This window comes from Eptesicus fuscus, chromosome 16, assembly GCF_027574615.1.
Source record: "Eptesicus fuscus isolate TK198812 chromosome 16, DD_ASM_mEF_20220401, whole genome shotgun sequence".
Classification (NCBI taxonomy): domain Eukaryota; kingdom Metazoa; phylum Chordata; class Mammalia; order Chiroptera; family Vespertilionidae; genus Eptesicus; species Eptesicus fuscus.
Genome location: NC_072488.1, coordinates 67,211,577 through 67,227,494, shown reverse-complemented (window position 1 = coordinate 67,227,494; position 15,918 = coordinate 67,211,577). Strand labels below are relative to the sequence as shown.

At 47.3% G+C, this 15,918-nt stretch overlaps 1 protein-coding gene across 1 annotated transcript in view; it reads right to left on the bottom strand.

Moving 5' to 3' along the window:
* The window catches only part of IL1RL2 (interleukin 1 receptor like 2), a 51,008-nt gene that overhangs the window by 19,748 nt on the left and 15,342 nt on the right, over positions 1 to 15,918 (bottom strand). The window contains exons 6-8 of the mRNA XM_054728020.1: positions 11,705 to 11,779; positions 4,678 to 4,807; positions 3,836 to 3,972 (exon numbers count right to left, since the gene is read on the bottom strand). Of these exons, the coding sequence (XP_054583995.1) occupies positions 3,836 to 3,972; positions 4,678 to 4,807; positions 11,705 to 11,779 (342 nt within the window). The remainder of the gene's footprint in view (positions 1 to 3,835; positions 3,973 to 4,677; positions 4,808 to 11,704; positions 11,780 to 15,918) is intronic.

Sequence of the window (15,918 nt, the reverse complement as noted above, 5' to 3'; positions counted from 1 at the left end):
ACTGCTCCCATGCCTGCCTGATCACCCCTAACCACTCTCCCCTGCCAGCCTGATCGCCCCTAACTATTCACCTGCCTGCCTGATCACCCCTAACCACTCTGCCTGCCTGTCTGATTACCCCTAACCACTCTGCCTACTTGCCTGATTGCCCCTAACCACCTCTGCCTGCCCACCTGATCGCCCCTAACTGCTTCTGCCTGTCTGCCTGATCACCCCTAACCATCTCTGCCTGCCTGCCTGATCACCCTGAACCCCTCTGCCTGCCCACCTGATGCTCCTAACTGCCCCCTGCCAGCCTGATCACACTTAACCACCTCTGCCTCAGCCCTGCCACCGTGGCTTTGTCCAGAAGGATGTCCGGAAGACGTCTGGTCTATGCGGTCTAATTAGCATATTATTCTTTTATTAGTATAGGTAACCAAGATCTGGAAACAGCCCAAGTGCCCATCAGTAGATGAGTGGATAAAAAAGCTGTGGTACATTTACACCATGAAATACTATGCAGCAATAAAAAAGAAGAATCTCTTACCCTTTGAGACAGCATGGAGGGACCTGGAGAGTAGCATGCTAAGTGACATAAGCCAGTCAGAGAAAGACAAACACCATATGATCTCACTAATATGTGGAATCTAATGAACAAAATAAACTGATAAACAAAATAGATCCAGAGGCACGGACACATGGAACAGACTGACAGATCTTAGAGGGGGCTTGGGTGTGGGTGACTGGATAAAAGAAGATGAAGAGAGTGGCCAAAGAGCATATACACACAGCCCCCATCAACACAGACAACAGTGTGGTGCAAGTCAGGGGGGGTGGGGGTGAGCTGTGGGGTGGAGGTGGCCAAAGGGAGGGGGAACTAGGGGACACCTGTAATAGTGTCAACATTAAAAACAAAAGAAAAAGACAAAAAAGAAAATCTATGCTGGTCATTTTTAGTCAAGGTCATTAAACAAAGAACTCACACTTCTAGGTTGAGGCCGATTTCAATTATAATTCCTTAAGTCTTGTGCAGTCTCGAAGGCTTCCCCAGTCCCCTCCCTTCTTCTCTCTGGGGTGGCCCGAGTCCTCTGTGGCAATCCTACTCCCAGGGCTATGCCATGGAGGACTGCCTCTCCACCTACAACTCACAGCCCGAAATGTCCAAGCAGCATTGTTTATGAAGAGCTCCAACGTGGGAACCACTCAAATGATGACATATTTATAGTAGGATAGATACATTGTGATTTCGTTATTCAATTAAATAGGATTCAGCAATAAAATGAACTACAGCTACATGCTACATCACTGATGCAGCAATAAGCCCCCAGACCTACACTGAAAAAACATATGACATCGTTCTCTTTCACAAAGTTCAGAATCAGTCCAGCAAGCAGCTGGCAATGCAGGCCGCCACCTGGGAGGTGGGAGGGCGGAGGCGGCTGCCCATGTGGGCTGTGATGACACTGAAGCCCTGAGAGTGGGAAGATCATCAGGGATGAGGATGCAGAAAGGACCGCACTGGTGACAGAGCCTCAGGAATCACTCAGATGTGCCACTGAGAGAGACAGATGCACAAGATTATTGGGGGGGAAACCATCAAAAATTACTTTCTGCCCAGCCAGCAGGACTCAGTGGTTGAGCGTCGACCTATGAACCAGGAGTTCATGGCTTGATTCCCTGGTCAGGGCATATGCCTGGGTTGCGGCTCGATCCCCAGTGTGGGGCTTGCAGGACGCAGCTGATCAATGATTCTCTCTCATCATGGATGTTCCTATCTCCCTCTCCCTTCCTCTCTGAAATCAATAAAAATAGTTTAAAAATTTACTTTCTATGACAAGAGAAAGCCCTTGAGAAGAGTAAAAATGAACAATGGTGGCTGATGAGCCCAAGGCTTCTTCCACCTGTTGCAACCCAGAGAGTTCCCATGGGCCCAGGTGAGGAGAGGGGTGCTGGGCGCTCACTCACGGTTGAAGCACTCGGGGCAGAGTGACTATGGCCTCCAGGCCACGCACGTGCATCAGAACTGCCAGCTGCTGTGGGCGCATCCCTGCTCATTGTCATTGGAAGGGGGCGATGGACACTCAGGAGGCCAGGGGCCAGGCGCATGCGATAGCTCCATACAGCATCCACTGAGCTCACTTCGTGTTACATTCCAGAAACACCTCTCCAGTAGGACTTAGCTAGACCTCTCCAGTAGGACACACGCAAGCATGGAAAAACCGATCATCAAGGGACACTGTCCAGGCAAGCCCTCCCTCTTCATGTAGCGTGCCAAGGAAACAAGCTGGTATTCATAGAATCAAGAAAACGGTCTTGCTAAGGTGCACGTCAGCATTTTACAGGGTCTTCAAGCACCTGCCCTCACCCGCTGGCAGGTTAAGCTGTGCCCAGGTTATGATTACAGCGTCACGGTCTCCCCGGTGTGTCCCCTCCAGTGGGCAGCAGTAAGCTCTCTCTACACAGCATCAGGAGAGCCATGTGTGCACATCAGTCTGAAGGCCTCTGCTCAGTGTCAGAATTCAGCCTCTACAGATAACTTAACAAACTTACCTGATAAAAATATACATAAACATTTTACTTTCATATAAAATTATTTATAACAACCACCTAAAGGCTGAAAATCACAAGCACATGATTATAAACATTGAGCAATCAGGTTTGGTACAGGAACACCTGTTTTCCAGAACTTTGGCGGAGAACACCTCCACATCTGTTAACATGGCACTACCCACACTTTCCACATCTGTTAACACGGCACTCCCCATGCATTCCACATCTGTTAACATGGCACTCCCCACGCTTTCCACATCTGTTAACATGGCACTACCCACACTTTCCACATATGTTAACACGGCACTCCCCATGCATTCCACATCTGTTAACACGGCACTCCCCACACATTCCACATCTGTTAACACGGCACTCCCCACGCATTCCACATATGTTAACATGGCACTCCCCACGCATTCCACATCTGTTAACATGGCACTCCCCACGCTTTCCACATATGTTAACACGGCACTCCCCATGCATTCCACATCTGTTAACATGGCACTCCCCATGCTTTCCACATATGTTAACACGGCACTCCCCATGCATTCCACATCTGTTAACATGGCACTCCCCACACATTCCACATCTGTTAACACGGCACTCCCCATGCATTCCACACCTGTTAACATGGCACTCCCCACGCATTCCACATCTGTTAACACGGCACTCCCCACACATTCCACATCTGTTAACATGGCACTCCCCACACATTCCACATCTGTTAACACGGCACTCCCCACGCATTCCACATATGTTAACATGGCACTCCCCACACATTCCACATATGTTAACATGGCACTTCCCAGGCATTCCACATCTGTTAACATGGCACTCCCCATGCATTCCACATCTGTTAACATGGCACTCCCCATGCATTCCACATATGTTAACATGGCACTCCCCATGCATTCCACACCTGTTAACATGGCACTGGCACTCCCCACGCATTCCATGTATGTTTATATGGCACTCCCCACGCATTCCACGTATGTTTATATGGCACTCCCCATGCATTCCACACCTGTTAACATGGCACTGGCACTCCCCACGCATTCCACGTATGTTTATATGGCACTCCCAATGCATTCCACGTATGTTTATATGGCACTCCCCACGTACCCCACACTAGAGTCACAGAGCCTGGAGAGCCTTCTCAGACTCACCCTGGACCTCATGCTGGGTTTGTCTGTGTCCCACCACCCTGCTGCCTCACGCTTGCATTTCATGCCACTTGTCTTCCGAGTGTGTGCTTGCCACCATTTGAGCCCTCTGAGCAGTACTTCGCCCACGGGAACATTACCTGGGGGCTTTAGCGTGAAGTGTGCTGCAGACACACCAGCATGGCATGTGAAGGGCTGGCTGTAATCTTCCATTTTCACTTCTAAAAAGGTTATGCTAACTGTGTAAATAGCATGTTCCTTAAAAGCAACGCAGGTTCTGTGGAAGAGGAGTCAATCATTAGTACCTGAGTCATATCTTCCCCACCGTGTTTCATGATCCCTCGTCTGGAGAACCAGGTTCTTTCCTAGAGACACTCCAGCCACCGTGTGCCTATGAACACGTCCCCCAGTAGCTCAGTGAGGGGTGTGCATGGTGTAGTTATAAACTTGCATTCTCTTGGGGACAGAGTGACAAGGAAGCGTGGTTCTGTTCACTGTAGACTCCACCCAAAGGACTTCCCCTCTCCCTCTCCACTTACCCTAACTTATTGACATTGCAAGGCCCAGCACACGTCCCCGGCCCTCTGACCTCATGAGTCTCGTTCCGCACCATGTGATTCATACCATGGTAAATCGGGCTTATGCCCTCAATCAGCTAATGACCATGCATTGCTCCCCAAGGGTCCCTGTATTGCCAACGTGTTTTGCTGCTTAATGAGACTGGTTTTCAGTAGCAGCTGACAGGAACTGATCTTATTCCAGCAGGCCACGCCTCCTGTTCACCTCACCTGGAACGAGGACGCGGGAGAGTGATCATCTTTGAACAGCTGCTCGCCCACACAGAGCACTGAGATCTTCGAGAGACAAAGCCAAAGGGAGCGACGAGAAGGAAGTAACCTTCTCAGGCAGCAGTACTAACCCATCACTGAACTGGAGAAAGTGGCGCTGGCTCGCAGAGAAGCCAGGACAACAAAACACCTACTCGTTTCCTTCTCGGACCCGCTTGGACTCTCGGTAGTACACGTCCACCCAAGTGCCGCCGACCCTCCAGCAGCGCAGGTTGGTGTTGTCCCTGGAGTCTGTGATGGTGCAGTTCACGGTAAGGGTGGAGCCTGAAACCGCATTCACAAACACTCCGTGAAAGCCCGACCCGTAGTGACCTGCTTAACAAACACCCTGGTTTGAGCCTGACCACCTTCTCGTCACCAAAACACGCTCCTGGGGTCAGTGCTGATTACTTTACCGGGCAGAGGGCACAAGGCGCACAGGACCCTGTGTCTTCGTTTTCCATCTATAGGGCCATCGACATTTTTATGCTCATCTAATTTTTGATCTTCTGTGATTTCTTCCACTGATTTTATTTTTGAAAGTACATCGTTCTGGCATTAGATTTTTTAAAAATGTCTTTAGTTTTTAATGTAACTTTTGCGGTTTTATTTATATACTAGTGGCCTGGTGCACGGATTCATGCACATTGAAAAGAAATTAATAAGAAGTATTTTAATATCACCCTTTCTCTATAATAGAAGTGTCAGAGATGAAAGAAAATTAGTAAAATGTATATGAAAATAATATATAAATAGATTAATAAAAAAAATAATAAATGATATAACAATAACAAAGACATATAAAAACATAATATAAAACAACAAAAGCATGATATAAAAACAACAAAAACATGATATAAAAACAATGACTGATAAATTGATTAAACTTATTCTAATATCTCCCTGTATACCACATTAAGAATAAAAACACTTTGAGAGTGCTTGACTAATTTCCCTTGTGATGAGGTATTTACAACTTTAACTTTAATGTCACATGCTCTTTGAACTCGAGAGAAAGCAACATATAACTGACCATGTCTGAAAATGGGTTCAGGTAGAAATATTTCTACTCTGTCTAGAGTTGGTCCTTGTGATTTATTAATAGTCATTGCAAATGCTGGCATTACAGGTCTTTGAATTAATTTAATTGGGAGGCCAGTATCAGATGGGGACAAATATCGCTCATGCGCAAATCAATGTTTATTTTTAAACTAGAGGCCTGATGCATGAAGTTTATGCAAGGGGCTTGGCCCTCGCAGCCACGGCAGCTTGCCTCAGCCCTTGTAGCCTTGGCTTCATCCAGAATGTCGTCAGGAAGGACATCTGGAAGGTCGTTCAGCTGTCTGGTCTAATTAGCATATTACACTTCCGTTATTATAGACTAGAGGCCCGGTGCATGAAACTTGTGCACGGGGAGTGCCCTCAGCCCAGCCTGCACCCTCTCCAATCCAGGACCCCTCGGGGGATGTCTGACTGCTGGTTTAGGCCCGCTCCTGCTGGCCTGGTCACCACCAACTGACCCCCTGCAGGTGTAGTCACCCCCACCTACACCCCCCTGCCAGCCTGGTTGCCCCACACAGCCTGTTTGGTTGTCCGTTCGGTTATTTCGGATGCGAAGGTCACTTAGCCTTTTATATATATAGATTGCCAGTGCGCGTCATATATACCATCTGGTCAGTCAGTCAGACTCATGGTCAGTTACTTAGCCTTTTATATATATAGATATTTCTTTAATTCATCAAAAATGTATTTTTGTGTCTGTTATAAGGTAAAGAATAAACTACATAGTCTTCAAATTTAATAAGTTATATTAACTTCATATATATACTATATTTCTCTTTCCCTACACATTTTAAATGCCCCAAATCTGTTTTACTAAATTCCTATATATTCCAGCATCTGTTTATTGTTTTATGTTACTTTAACCTATTTGTATGCAAATATCAATATTTATTTATTATCCTATCTAATAAAGATGGAATATGCAAATTGACCATCACTCTGCAACAAAGATGGCAGCGCCCACAGCCAATAAAGAGGGAATATGCAAATTGGCATGACAAATATGGCGGCGGCCAGGCCAGGACACCTGCTATGGGGGGGGGGGGGGGGATTGAGGGAGCCAAAGGAGGGCAGCAGGGCCAGAGCGAAGGCGGAAGGTGGCGGCCAGAGTGAAGGCCTGGGTCCCGGGTGCTGGAGGGAAGCTGGTGCTGGCAGCCAGGGGAAGGAAGGCCTATTCTTGCACGAATCTTTGTGCATAGGACCTCTAGTAACTTTATAATATACTTTTAATATATAGTATACTTCTTCTATTTGATTATTTCTTTGCTGACTCTTGCCAGCATTTTTTGACATGACTTTTAGAAAAGCTTTGTCAAGTTTCAGGAAATTCAGTGGCATTTAATTGGTGAGATATTAAACATGTACATTAATCTGGGAGACATAACCTACTTCTGATACTGAGTGCCCCATTTGGAACCATGCTAAGGAATCACTAAGACTTGTCTTTTTTAATGTCCTTGCCTAAAATGTTGCAATTTTTTTTTTTTTATGTAGGCAAGTCTTCCAAATTTCCTGTTCTTTTTATTTCTTAATATTTTGCTATTTTATTGCAATTTTGAATGCCATTTCTCTACAAAATATACGATTATTTCAGGCATAAAAAATTCTATTAGCTTTGAAAGTTTATTTTATATTGGAATTCCTTATGGAAGAATTGTGAGTGATCATAGTTTTTTAGAGAATTTTCTTATAATTTCCAAGTAGATAAGCATAGATCATTTAAAATAATTATATGTTTACCTCCTTCCTCTTTCACAGCAGTTTATATCTCTTTTCTCTTTAATGTCTAAACATATTGGCTAGAATTTTCAAAGACAAGAAGTGGGGGAAGTTAATTAAGAGAGTCAATAACAGATATACTCATCTTTTCTGAGTGTTTGAGAAATCCACTGGCGAAGTCACATGGTGATATGTAGACAAATATCCTCTGTTATAAGCTTTATTATTTCCTTGAAAGTTTATAAGACCTTTATTAAAATACATATGTAGGTCCAAAGCCTTTTAAAAGATTTTATCTCCTTTCCACTATTGCTTGATACGCTTTTTCATTTCTTTTGTATTTGAGTTTCTCTACCTTTGGGGGGTTACATTTACTGGAGGTTCTCTATCTTCTCTTTTTATCTCTCCCGCCCCACCCCACCCCACCATGAGCCCTTCTATCCCAGAACCAAACCTGGAACTTATCCTATCTAATAAAAGAGTAATATGCAAATTGACCATCACTCCAAGACACAAGATGGCTGCCTCCATGTGGTCAAAGATGGCTGCCCCCATGTGGACACAAGATGGCCACCACATGATAGCCTCCAGGGGAGGGCAGTTGTGGGCAGTTAGGGGTGACCAGGCCAGCAGAGGAGGGCAGTTGGGGGAGACAAGGTCTGCAGGGGAGGGGAGTTGGGAGGGGACCAGGCCTGCATGGGAGGGCAGTTAGGGGTGATCAGGCCAGCAGGGGAGGACAGTTGGGGGGGCAGGCCAGCAGGGGAGGGCCATTGGGGGGGACCAGGCCTGCTGGGAAGGGCAGTTGGGGGTGACCAGGCCAGCAGGGGAGGGCAGGCCAGCAGGGGAGGGCAGTTAGGGGTGACCAGACTGGCAGGGGAGGGACGTTAGGGATGACCAGACCAGCAGGGGAGGGCAGTTAGGGGCAATCAGGCTGGCTGGGGAGCAGTTTGGAGTCAATCAGGCTGGCAGGGGAGTGGTTAGAGGTGATCAGTCTGGCAGGCACAAGCAGTTAAGGGCAATCAGGCAGAGGTAGGTGAGCAGTTGGGAGACAGCAGTCCTGGATTGTGAGAGGGATGTCCAACAGCCCGTTTAGGCCTGATCCCACCTTAATAATGGGGGAGACCAGGTCATCAAGGGAGAGAAGTTGGGGCTGCGGGGAACAGGACTGCAGGGGAGGGCAGTTGGGGGGACTCAGGCCTGCAGGGAGGGCAGTTGTGATCTCCCACTGCCATTATTTTCTACGATCCCACCGGGATTGGGCCTAAACAGGCAGTTGGACATCCCTCAAGGAGTGCCAGATTGGAGAGGGTGCAGGCTTGCCTGAGGGACACCCACCCCATGCACGAATTTCATGCACTGGGCCTCTAGTCATTTAATAAAGCCATTATCTTTTTACTTTTTCTTTTGTTATTTTCTGCCATGGGTTATTTTGTTGCCCCTTTTTATAAAGTTAAATGATTAGTTTATGCATTTGTATTATTTCTGCACTTACTATTGATAATGATGATATTTATATCTTGTTTAGATTCAGTGTTGGTTGCATTCCATGAAGCTTGACATGTGTTTTTTTAAAGCTTGACATGTTTTCACTGCCATTATTTTCTAAGTAATCTGCAACTATTACTGTGAGTCATATCTAACCAGCAAAGCAAATAAATAGAAGATAGAATTGTTGATTTCCTCTTCTGGGACTCTGAGTTTTTCATAATTTGTATTAGTGTGACTTATTTAATACATTATTCTTATCATTTTACCCAATAATAGACAAACATGTAAATTGACTATACCTTCGCTACACCCATAGCCTATCAGAGTGAGTATGCAAATTAACCCAAAAAAAGATGGTGGTTAATTTGCATACATAGGCACCCAGTGCCTGTGTCCCGGGAACATCCTGGCACTCAGGTCACTGTGAGGTAAGGCCGCGTGAGCCGAGAGCAGCCTGGGAAGGGCCTGAGCCAGGGGGCTCCTGGGCAGGGCCAAGCCTGCCATCAGAATGAGGGGGCAGGGCCAGAGACTGCGATCACAGGGAGCTGGGGGTCCCCAGCCCAAAGCTTTGGGGAAGGAGCAGAGCCTGCGATTAATCGCAGGGAGCTGGGGGTCCCCTGTCCAAGGCCGAAAGCCTCGGCCAGAGGCAGAGGTTTTTGGCCTGGGCAGGCAAGCCTCGGCCACAGGCTTTCAGCCTGGGCAGGCCTGGGCAGGGGCGGAGCCTCTGATCACAGGGAGCCTGGGGTCCCCTGCCCAATGCCAAAAGCCTCTGCCAGAGGCTTTCGGCCTGGGCAGGAGTGGAGCCTGCGATCGCAGGGAGCTGGGGGAGCCCTGCCCAAGGCTGAAAGCCTCCGCCAGAAGCTTTTGGCCTGGGCAGGGCTCAGCCTGTGATTGGTGTGATCTATAGAGGAAACACCTTTTCTGACTGCACATTGGCTAAGCTTCCTGTATGCCACTGGTAATATTCTTAGTAACTTGGGTAATAAGAATCCAAAAAGGTGATCTAGGGTTTTTCCACCACACTTCTGGAGAAAAAAATGAAGGTCTGCTGCTGGAGGGCTAAGAAATGTCATATCCTGCCCTAGCCGGTTTGACTCAGTGGATAGAGCCTAGGCCTGCAGACAGCAGGGTCTGGGTTCGATTCTGATCAAGGGCATGTACCTAGGTTGCAGGCTACTCCCTGGCCGGGGCCCAGGTCAGGGCTCATGCAGGAGGCAACCAATCAAAGTGTTCCTCTCACTTTGATGTTTCTCTCTGTCTTTCCCTTTCTCTTCCACATTCTCTAAAAGTCAATGGAAACATATCCTCAGGTGAAGATAAAAAAAATAAAGAAAGAAATGCATATCCTATGAAAGACACATCTTGAAAATGCCTAAAGAAAGTTGTCATTTTTTTCTTGGTGAAGGGACTGGAGTCCGTGTTTATGAAAACACCTTGGTGGCTGCGGTGACTGACAGTGGCTGCAGCAGTGGGGTGATGGGGCTGGTACCTTCCCCTGATCAGCCTGGTTGCCTCCCACAAAGGGAGGCCAGACTGCGGTTTAGGCCCACTCCCCAGGGGAAGCGGGCCTAAGCCGTCAGTAGGACATCCCCTGAGGGCTTCCAGTATGTGAGAGGGGGCAGGCTGGGCTGAGGGACCCCCCCCACCCCCAGTGCATGAATTTTGTGCACCGGACCCCTAGTGTTACTATAATTTTTAAGATCCTGATTTGACTAACAAATTAGTCACATCCAGAGTATGTTAAAATCTCCCGCTATAATTGAAATAATTGTATTGTCTTATCATATTGCTTTTGTATATCCAAGGGTTTTAGCTTCAAATATTCGGATGCACTGTTATTTGGCACATAACTTTTTTTGGGGGGGAAGGGGTAATTATAATTTTATTAGTATTAAATGATTCAATTTGTCATTTAATTGTTTGCATTGAAAGACATTTATCAGATTAAAAGATTCATATTGCCATCCTGATTTCTTTGTGTTAAGTTAAACAAGGCATATGACTATATATTTAATCTTCTAGGTCATGTATTTTAGAACTATGTCTTTTAAAAATATCAGGTAACTGGATTTTAATATTTGATTCAACCTCAGCATTTATCTTTTAATAATAATTTGTTTAATTTACTTTTTTCTTCAGAAAGCATTCAATTAGTATTTTATTAGTAATTACCTTTACATTTTAAAAAATTATTTGAGCTTTTTTCTTCACTTAGATCATAAACTGAGGCAATGTTTACTGGCTCCTTCCTAAGTAAAATAAGGAAAATAACATGATAACTCTCTCTACTCCTGTAAAATAATTTCCAGTGTGAGATTATATCATTCAGAATTCTTGACCAACATTGTATTAGTAGTTTTATCATCTCTTTCAGGAATTATATTTATATTTTCATTGCCTTTGCATAAGCAGATTCACAATGATGATTTAGACCAGTGATTTCCAACCTTTTTCGATGCATGGCACACATAAACTAATTACTAAAATTTGTAGCACACTGAAAAATATATTATATTTTTTGCCGATCTGACAAAAAAATAGGTATAATTTTGATTTGTTCACTCTGGATGTCTGTTGTTGTGTTGGCTGTTGTTAGTTTTTAATTTGACAGCCTAGGGGAAGAGGTCAGTGCCTCTGACTACACATCAGGTAGTGCAGGTTGTAAAATGCCTGAGGCCAGCGCATTGAAATTCACTCCCTAGGCCATGCTCACTGCCAGGCCTTTGTACCACCACTGCCCAGGACTCAGCTCCCTGGGTTTGTTGTCTCGTGCCTCTCCCGAGGAGCTCAGGTACCTCCAAGCTGGAAAACAGGATGTGTATGGAATTTTCTTCATCCTTAAAATTCAAGAAATTCACTAGGCTGTGGATTTCTGCCCTTAGTGATTTCAACGGCTTTCATAACTCTACTCACCAAGTTGTGCTTCAATTGTATTGTTTATTGGATATGTTATTTTAGGGATTCTTCCTTCATGTCCAACATTTTCTGCTAAGAAATCATACATGAAATTGAATTAAAATCACATACAATACATCCCCAATTACTTTAATGTGATAATAGAATTAAAAAACTTGCAGACCCTCAAAAAACCTTTGTCAAGAAAAATCAGAACTCATGCTGTTACAAAGTGTCACTCTATAAATGCATATTTTTAAACCAAAAATAATTGAATTGCTAAGGAAAAAACCTAAAAGCTGGCCTACCAAGAGAGTTTGCTTTGCCATTATCCTATCTAATAAAGAGGAAATATGCTAATTGACCCTCACACCCTCACAAAGATGGTGGCGCCCACAGCCAATAAGGAGGGAATATGCTAATTGACTGCCACACCCTCAAATATGGCAGTGCCCACAGCCACAAGATGGAGGTGCACAGCCAGGTCTGCCCCCAGGCAGTTCGGCCGTGCTGCGCGCCTGCCTCCAAAGTCCCCTAGTCCCCTCAGCCCCCCAACCACCCAGGGCCGGCCCGAGGCGCAGGCAAGCCTCGAATGGTGGCTGCCTGGCTGCCCAGGGCTGCCCGAGGTTCAGGTAACCAGGGCCGGCCAAGGCTTGTGCTGCCAGCAGTGGCAGCAGCAGAGGTGTGATGGGGGAGTGTCACCTTCCCCTGATTTCCAGGTCGCCTCCTGCCCCTGAGGGCTCCCGAACTGTGAGAGGGGGCAGGCCAGGCTGAGGGACCCCCCCTCCAGAATTTTCATGCACTAGGCCTCTAGTATCCTATATAATAAAAGGCTAATATGCAAATTTCCCCCTCGACTGGGAGTTTGACCAGGGGGCGGGGCCAGCTGGCCAACCTCCCACATCCCCTCCCCCAAGCCAGCCCGGCCCGATTGGCTCTGATCAGGGCAGGCTGGCCAGACTCCACCCATGCACAAATTCATGCACCGGGCCTCTAGTATTTATATATTTGGTATAAATATAAACTGATGAGATCTATATATATAAAACCCTAATATGCAAATAGACTGAACAGTGGAACAACCAAACAACTGAACAACTGGTCACTGTGACATGCGCTAACCACTAAGGGGCATGCATGGAACATGACGGGTGTCAGCTGTGGCAGATGGTGGAGCAGGTGAGCAGGAGCACCAGACCAAGGCGGGGCACTGGTCGCTGTCATCCGGGCAAGCCTCTGGTGGTTTCTGAAAATTCTTTACTACCACATGCCCCAGTCCTGCCCAGTGCTCACACCTGCTGCAGGTGCAGGTCCCACTCGCACCCAGTGCCGGCGCCAGACACTGGTCCTGATCACTCGGCACTGTCAGCAGGTGTGAGCGCCAGATGCTGGCCTCAATCATCCCTGGGGGCTTTTCTACCTCCCCCTGCTCCTGAGAGGCAATCGGGGCAGCAGCCGCCACTCGCACCTGCTGACAGCACAAGCCCCGCTCGCACCCACTGCTGGCGCTGGCCCCAATCTCTCCACACTTTTAGCGGGTGCAAGCAGGGCCTGCACCATCAGCACATGGGAGCAGCGGCAGCAGGAGTGGGGTTGCCAACAGATGGGACCAGGGGCCGTGGTGGGAGGGGACAGGCGGGGGCACAGAGGATGGGCTGAGACCCGCCCCTGTGCCCACTGCAGCCTCACAGCCCACAGTTCCTTTCAAGGTGCACAAATTCGTTCACTGAGCCCCTAGTCTTATCTAATAAAAGAGCAATATGCAAATTAACCATCATTCTGCTACACCCACAAGCCACGCCCACCAGCCAATCAGGAGCAAGTATGCAAATTAATCCAACCAAGATGGCTGCGGCCACAGAGAGAGCAGGAGGGAGGCTTGGGTTTCCCCAGCGATGGAGGAAGCCAAGCTTTCCGCACACCCTGGCCGGCCTAGGCCTCTGCTTAAAGCTACAAAGTTTCAATTATAGAAGATACATAAATCCCAAGAGAAATGGCAGCAGCCACAGAACTAGAGAGAGCAGGAGGCTTGGGTTGCCCCTGGCAATGGAGGAAGACAAGCTTTCCACCTGCCCTGGCCTGCCTTGGCCTCCATTTAAGGCTACAAAGTTTCAATTGTAGAAGATAAATAAATCCCAGATACCAGGGCCTCCGCTTGTGTCGCTGGGGGGCATGGGTGGCCTGCAAACTGCCACAGGCCCCTTGCCCAGGCCACCCCATGCCCCAAGGGAACCTCCACCCTGATCCGGGACACCCTTCAGGGTAAACCAGCCAGCCCCCACCCCTGTACCAGGCCTCTATCCTATCTAATAAAAGAGTAATATGCAGATTGACCATCACTCCAACACACAAGATGGCTGCCCCCATGTGGTCAAAGATCCTGCCCCCATGTGGACACAAGATGGCCACCACAAGATGGCCAGCAGGGGAGGGCAGTTGGGAGAGACCAGGCCTGCAAGGGAGGGCAGTTGGGGGTGATCAAGCCTGAAGGGCAGGGCAGTTAGGGGTGACCAGGCTGGCAGAGGAGGGAAGTTGGGGGCAAACAGGCTGGCAGGGGAGTAGTTAGACATCAATCAGGCTGTCAGGGGAGTGGTTAGGGGGTGATCAGGCTGGCAGGCAAAAGCGTTTAGGGGCAATCAGGAAGGCAGGCAGGCAAGCAGTTGGGAGCCAGCAGTCCTGGATTGTGAGAGGGATGTCCGACTTGGCAGTGGGACATCCCTCAAGGGGTCCCAGATTGGAGAGGGTGCAGGCTGGGCTGAGAGACATCCCCCCACCCCCGTGCACAAATTACCATCTCAAGGCCAGTGACCTTGTAAGCTGTACTATCTCCAGTTCTTTCTCTAAGATCCAGACCTACATAGGCCACAGCCTACTCAATGTCTCCACTTGAGCATCTCAGTAGCACGAAGTACTCACTTTATCTGTGTACTCACTTTATCCATGTACTCACTTTATCCATGTACTCACATTATCCACACGTTATCCATGTACTCACTTTATCCATGTACTCATGTTATCCATGTACTCACTTTATCCATGTACTCACGTTATCCATGCACTCACGTTATCCATGTACTCACTTTATTCATGTACTCACGTTATCCACATGTTATCCATGAACTCACTTTATCTGTGTACTCATGTTATCCAGGTACTCACTTTACCCATGTACTCACTTTAATCTTGTACTCACGTTATCCATGTACTCACCTTATCCATGTACTCACTTTATCCACGTACTCACTTTATCCACGTACTCACTTTATCCGTGTACTCATGTTATCTGTGTATTCACTTCATCCATGTACTCACTTTAGCCATGTACTCACTTTATCCATGACCAAACTCATGATCACATTCCTCACCCCAGTTTTCCTCTAAAGTTACCTTATTTCATTGAATAATACCATCATCCAATCACTTGCGTATGCCCAAAAGCCTAGCATCCTTGGTCATGCCACATCCCTCACTTCACATTCAATCCAACACTAAGACCTGTGGATTTTACCTCCTAAAATGCCTCTAACCCATCTCATCACATCCCTCCATCTTCAGGGCCATCATGCTGCCTGTACCTACTTGACCTCTCACTTGCATTTTTTCACCTGCCTACTAACCACCACTCCTGTTTCTGTAGGGATCACCCTGTGCACAGCAGCCACAGTGAGCTTTCAGCAATGTGAGTCCCATCAGCTAGCCTGCTCTCAACCTCTCTGCCATTGCTCTTAGGATAAATCCATGCTCCCCGCTTTAGAGTGCCTATTCCCACCGAATCTTGGCTCCTGACTATTTCTCTAACTTTATAACCCACCATGATTTCCCTCACTCGCCATACCTCCAGCCAACCTGTCTGCTTTCCACCCTTGAGACACGCCACTGTCTGTCTTGTTATAGGGCCTTCACTTGGCTGCACCCTCAGTCTCAAAAAAGCTCGCTCATTCCATCACTCAGTGAGTGCTCCTGACCATCGCATCACTACTATCAGGAAGCTTTCCTTGACTTTTCAACAGGTCCTTGTCTGTTTGATCTATCTTCCTTTCCTTCATTGCATTCATCTCCTTGGTTATCATCATTAGTACACTATCTGATAAATGTCTCCCTCCCGCCCTGCTCAGGCTTCAAAGCCCTATCAGAGCAGTGGTCCTGGCTGTTTCCCTCACCATCATGTTCTCGCTGCTTAGCACAGGACCTGGCCTTGTTAGGAACTGAGTGAAGAGTCGCTGAATGACTGC